At 48.0% G+C, this 6,003-nt stretch overlaps 1 protein-coding gene across 1 annotated transcript; it reads left to right on the forward strand.

Annotated features, from left to right (window-relative positions):
• The first annotated feature begins 646 nt into the window (after positions 1–646).
• LOC136320688 (calcitonin gene-related peptide 1-like) lies at positions 647–3,458 on the forward strand. The gene is made up of 6 exons (XM_066253848.1): positions 647–720; positions 945–1,107; positions 1,745–1,839; positions 2,130–2,258; positions 2,581–2,765; positions 3,329–3,458. The coding sequence occupies exons 2-5, from the start codon at positions 1,000–1,002 to the stop codon at positions 2,738–2,740; spliced, it is 492 nt and encodes a 163-aa protein (XP_066109945.1). The 5' UTR covers positions 647–720; positions 945–999; the 3' UTR covers positions 2,741–2,765; positions 3,329–3,458.
• Positions 3,459–6,003: the final 2,545 nt, after the last annotated feature.

Genomic DNA, 6,003 nt, shown 5'->3' on the forward strand with positions numbered 1-6,003 from the left:
GCATTGAGGCACTGAGAAGTTACTTGCCCATAATCCCACCGCCTGGACTGTGCTCAGCCGGAACTGAGTTCAGTCTGACCAAGTTCTTGCTCCCATCTTCATCTCCTGTTCTCACAAGCCCCACTCCCCTGTGCTGATTCCAGCTGCCTGAATTAACCCCCTGCTGGGACCTGGGGGTGGGTGGGGGGTTACTGTTATGCAGTAACCCTCTCCCCTCACTTGGACAGGGGTCGGAGTTCCGACCCGGGGGAGCCAGGAGTCCCTGCTATCCTGGGCCGGCCGTGCCCTGCAAGACCACACAGCCGGGGGTGGAGTGGGATGCACATTCAAAACCGGATGAAACTAACAGGTGAAATTTACCATGACGTCAAACTGTCCTCAAAATCCCCTTCACTTCGTGGGTGTTGTTTTTGGCCCCACCACTCCCCCCTCCCCTTTCCATCAATGACCTCAATGCAAATACAAGTGGGATGATCCTGATGGATGCTACAGGTTCTGGACGCAAGTGGTGACACAATCCGTCTGAGGCACAGGAGCCTTCTCATTGGTTGCCCGGGGCTTCTGGACCCCCCCAGACCCGGAGCAGCGGGAATAAGAAGAGCCGCTGGCGCTGGGAGGCATCAGCGCGACTTCCCAGGTGGAGTGTCACTGCCACTTCCACCGCGTCGTCGCCTGACACGAACGCCACCGCTGCCAACCGGCACTGCTACCTGCTGCCAGGTGAGCCCCGAGACTCCTGCTCAGCTGTGTGATTCTCTCTCTCCCTCTTCTCTCTCCATTACTCTATCACTCGGTCTACCTCCCTGCCTGTCTCAAAGCCTCGTTCCATTTCTGTCTGGGTGTCTTCACCATTTCTGTTGGTCCGGGATCCATCCCAACTCCTACCCCCGCTATCGCTCAACAGTCTCATCCCAGGTACTTCTTGTTGCACCCCTCCTGCGCAGAGCCGGTCTCCCGCCTCGCTGTCTTTTGCTGCACGCGCGCTTAGACCCATCACTGATGCTGGAGTCCCCCAGGTACCGCGCGCAGAGGAAGACGCAGGAGAAACTTTCCGGAGACTCTGCGCTCACGGATCTGGTCTCGTGCCAACCGGACACCAGGAAATCGGTTCGGAACTTGGTTCAGCGCGAATGGGTAGCAAATAGGCTCAAAGACAGGGGGCAGGCAGCCGTTAAACGCAAGTCACAGTTGCGAGTTTAGGGCTCATTTTCCCCAGTTGAAGTCCTGTGTCCCGGTGTAACACCTAAGTTTGGTTCTTACAGGGCTCTCTTTGCCAAAGTGCGGAGCGGCTGAGCAGTAAAATGTGGGCTTCAGTTTCTCGGAGATTCCAACTGCAAATATTTTTTCTCACACACTCCCAGGAGTGAGCAAAAGTGCCACACAGGGAGTACAGCTGTGGTGACAGGGCATTCAGAGACTGTCCTCAATGGAGACCTGGCCATCAGGTGTATGTGAGAATCAGTAGGGTGGGGTTGCAAGGAAGGGGCTGTGGACTGACATTTTTTCACCCAGTTGTCTGACAGAACTGCTCCTCCAGCTTTCCTATACCATGCATGCTGCAGGTTACTGGATCTTCCAGCAGTCCGCTTTGCTGATGTGGACAAAAAAAATGGTGAAGGGAAATGAAGTGACCAGCCTGAAGCCACGGACCAGGGAGTTAGTTGGAGAAACAGGACCAGTCCAAGTCTGTGGGCTCATAAAACTTTGAACTGGTGCAGATGTTAACAAGATTCTTCACTTGCAGGGAGGCATCATGGGCTTCTGGAAGTTCACCCCCATCCTGGCTCTTGGCATCTTGGTTCTGTACCAGGCGGGCATGCTCCAGGCAGAACCATTCAAGTAAGTAGCACACTCATTTAATTTTTAATATTGGCAATATTTTAAACTATGCTCACCAAATTTCTGAAACATTAATTTTCACAAACCTGCATGATCTAGATCCGGCACACACTGCTTGGAGGTCACAACAATGCTGTCCTCAAGAGGACACTAGCTCATGCCCTGTCCACTGGGAGTTGAAATAACATCTTCCTTATAGGAAACCTAAAAAGCAGGAAGCCTGGGTGCTTATTCTGGGGAGGGGGAAGGAAGGACTCAGAGCTTGTATGGGGTTTGCTACCTCTCCTCAGGAATGACTCGGAGAGTACCCCACAGCCCACTCCTCACCATGAGGAGGAAGACCTCCTTCTGGCTCTACTGATGAGGGAGTTTATGAAGAAGATGGCCAGTGAGAAGCAGCGCATGGCAGAGGGCTCCAGGTAAAGATCCACACCTGCCCAACACAGGGCAGCCCCCCCCCAGTCATGCCCATGAAGGCACATCCCAAAAAGTAGGAGAGAACACAGCTGGCCAGGTGACCAGCACGCTGTCACTGTTCACCCCAGCATGAGGTCAGGCTGTTCTCAGGCTTCACTGAAGACAGACATCAAGTGGAGGGACTGTGGTTGGACCACATGTAAAAAAAAAAACCATTTCTGAAAGCTTTCAGAATAATAATTTTACCATGATGGTCCCACAGGGCAGGCTCTGCTCCCACCAAACCTTTACTGACCGATCTTCTGTTTTCTCTCTCATGTATAGCGGCACTCCCCAGAAGAGAGCCTGCAACACCGGTACCTGCCTGACCCATAAGCTTGCAGGCTTGCTGAGCAGGTCTGGAAGTGTGGCTCACACCAACATGCTGCCCCCTGACATGGTCGCCAAAAACTCTGCCCGGAAAGGCAGGGACCTCGATGCTTAAGCACTTAAATGGCTCCAGAAAGAGGGTGAGTGCCTTTGTACTATTAAATGGAGGGATGATGACTGGGTGCTGCAGGGGCCAGGCCACACGCTAAACCTCCCTGGGCCCAAGTGGGTAAAAATTCCACAGGTGCTCACTCCAGTTTCTGGAAAAAGACAGATTCCCAACAGCCGAAACCCCTACATTTTGGGTTTATTTCTCTATTTTTCCCATGTCTCCCTATGACACTGAGATCATCTGCCAGAAAATATAGATCCTATTTATTTAAAACATTGCTCCCTACAGTTATAATTGTGATTACTCTAGTATTCGAGTTTGAAAGGTAATGACACTATGCTTTTGGTCTATAGACTGTTACGTACATCTGAATTCAGAGCATACACTTGGGGTCAAAAACTGTGTTTTCCCTTTGTTACCAATAGGACTATGGGATAAACACACTCTCTGAGCCTCAGTTTCCCTATCTGTAAACTGAGGGCAACACTAGTGCCCACCTGCTAGTATTAATATAAAAGATTATTGAGATAATAGATGTTGAAAACCTCACAGTGAATAACTAAATTCTAATTGTCTTTTTTTTCCTCCTAGATCACCAGGAAGCTGAACTCAACTCCTTTAAATTTAGCATAAAAGCATGAAGATCCATAAATTTGCATGCCTCCTGACAGTGAAAACACTGTCTCATTTAAAATAAATTAAAGCTGAATGAATAATAAAGCTTACTGCAATGATCTAGTGTCATCTCATTTTTTAAAATAATTTATTCTATATTCAATAAATATTATGGCAGATCTCATCGGCTTATCTGCTAACAACCAGGGTCCGGTCAGCCAACCTGATGATGTTGGCAATTCATCCAAAAACTAAGGGGGACATGAAATCATTGCTCCGTGGGTGCCTGGGGACACATGGTCATGCTGTGCCTCAATGGAACTCTTTCTTTAAAGAAAACTCGTCTCTCGGGAACTGCATCTCACACACACATACACACACAGAGATGTAATTCAATACACTTAAAAGAAGTCCCTCATGCTATTTATGCTATTTCCCCCCAGAGTCCTGGGCACCTGGGAACAATTTGTTGACCAGGCTGCTCAAAGGAGGCAAAGGCAACATGCTGGGGAGGGTACCTTGGGAGGTAGGAACCTTCAGTTTCTAGTGAAGTATCCCTTACTGCAGGGGTCCCCAAACTTTTTACACAGGGGGCCAGTTCACTGTCCCTCAGACCGTTAGAGGGCCGGACTATAAAGAAAACTATGAACAAATCCCTATGCACACTGCACATATCTTATTTTAAAGTAAAAAAACCAGAATGGGAACAAATACAATATTTTAAATAAAGAACAAGTAAATTTAAATCAACAAACTGACCAGTATTTCAATGGGAACTATGCTCCTCTCACTGACCACCAATGAAAGAGGTGCTCCTTCCGGAAGTGCGGTGGGGGCCGGATAAATGGCCTCAGGGGGCCTCATGCGGCCCGCTGGCGGTAGTTTTGGGACCCCTGCCTTACTGGAATTAGAACCCTGTGCATCTCAGAGACAATACCCATTTTCAGAGAGTGCCCTGGTCCCCAGCTCCAAAGGACATGTGTTTACTTCCCTTAACTCAGGTATGCCCTTACATATCCCTGCCTTTCTTCCCCATGAGGAACCCCCAAACACCCCATAGCCTGCAAAGCCTTTTAGAAGCAATGTCTGGGAGTTTGAAATGGGGTCACAGACAGCAGACCTAGGAAGCTCATCAGAGGCCATCCAGCCCAGCTTTTTCATTTTCCGACAAGCAGAGAAAAAAAGTGCATTGCTTCAGTTTAACTGAGACAGTCATACATTCAACAAATACTGAGGGCCAACTATATTCTTGACACTATCGAGGCACAGGGAACAGAACAATGAACAGAACAGACAAATCTCTTACATTCATGGAGCTGTATTCTAAACTGGGGGAGATTGAGGAGATGCACGCTCTGGAATCAGGCACTCCAGACTGGTGACAAGCTGCTGAGTTTAACTCCCAGGGGGACTGGGCAGCCCATTTCACTGATGGACAGTCAGTTAATTGGGATCATTTATTTAGAGAAATCAGCTCCTTCCATCCATTTCCCCAGGAGCACATAGACTTATGACCCTTGCTCTTGTTTGGTCTGTAGTCCACATTGTAGCTCACCCTTTGCCTAAAATATAGCTCAGACCATGTGTCCCTTATGCACAAAGTACTGCATTGACTCCTCATCTCACAGAGTAAATATCTGAAGCATGCAATGGCTCACAAGGTCCAAGCTAATCTGCCCTTCTTCTTTCACCACCTGCCCTGTTGCCTGCTGGCCCCATTTCCTACTCCCCTCTCTGCACTGGCCTTCTTACTATTCCTCACCCCCCATCTCCCTGTACCAACCCCCTCAAATGTTTGCACTTGCTGGTTCTATATGCCTGTGCAGAATGCTCCTACTCTTGGTCCCATCTCCACCAGATCTTTATACAAATGTCACACACCCTGGCCCTCCATTCAGAAATTGTACCCCATCCTGCCAACATAACCTAATCCTCTCCCTGTTGTTTTATTTTTCTTCCTCTTTATGACTTATAACATTCTATTATAGTATATATTTTTTAGTTATTTAGATTACTGTTTGTACCTCATCCTGTTAACAATGCAAGTTCCACATGGACAGGGATATGGCTATTTTGTTAATTGCTGGATCCCCCCCCCCATATACACAGAGCAGTATGCCTGGCATGAGGTAGCACTCAGTAACTATTTATTGAAAGAATGGAGTTTAGTCCTTTTCTCTTCTTTGCGGTTAATGTTCAGGATCCCCTTGCTCTAATTTTCTTCAGGCTATATTGCCCAAGGACTTTCATCTTCAGCACCTGGACAGTGAATCCCTCAAATGCCTGAAGACTTCTGTGATGGCTGCCAGTTAATGACTGCTTCCTGCTGCCAGGTCTCCACAAGCACTATTTCCTCACTTTGCCCACTCTTCTCACCCTCCACTTCCCTTCCCCTGGATTAATCTGACTAGCTTCTCTTCTTCCCATGCAGTAAATGCAGTGGAGTTTAGGGTGCTGTCTATGAGTAGCACCTATAACTAGGTAGCTAAGTTCAAATCAGAAGGGGAAAAAGTAGGAAGAAAAATTTAGTCTAGGGTTCAAAGATGCTTCACCAATAACTGAACTAATACTTACTGAATTCTCACCAGAACAATGGATCTTTCTCAATAGCTTATAGAGTGAGCAGGAGTAATTTCAACGTTCAAACCAAT

The sequence above is a fragment of the Saccopteryx bilineata genome, chromosome 1, assembly GCF_036850765.1.
Source record: "Saccopteryx bilineata isolate mSacBil1 chromosome 1, mSacBil1_pri_phased_curated, whole genome shotgun sequence".
Classification (NCBI taxonomy): Eukaryota; Metazoa; Chordata; class Mammalia; order Chiroptera; family Emballonuridae; genus Saccopteryx; species Saccopteryx bilineata.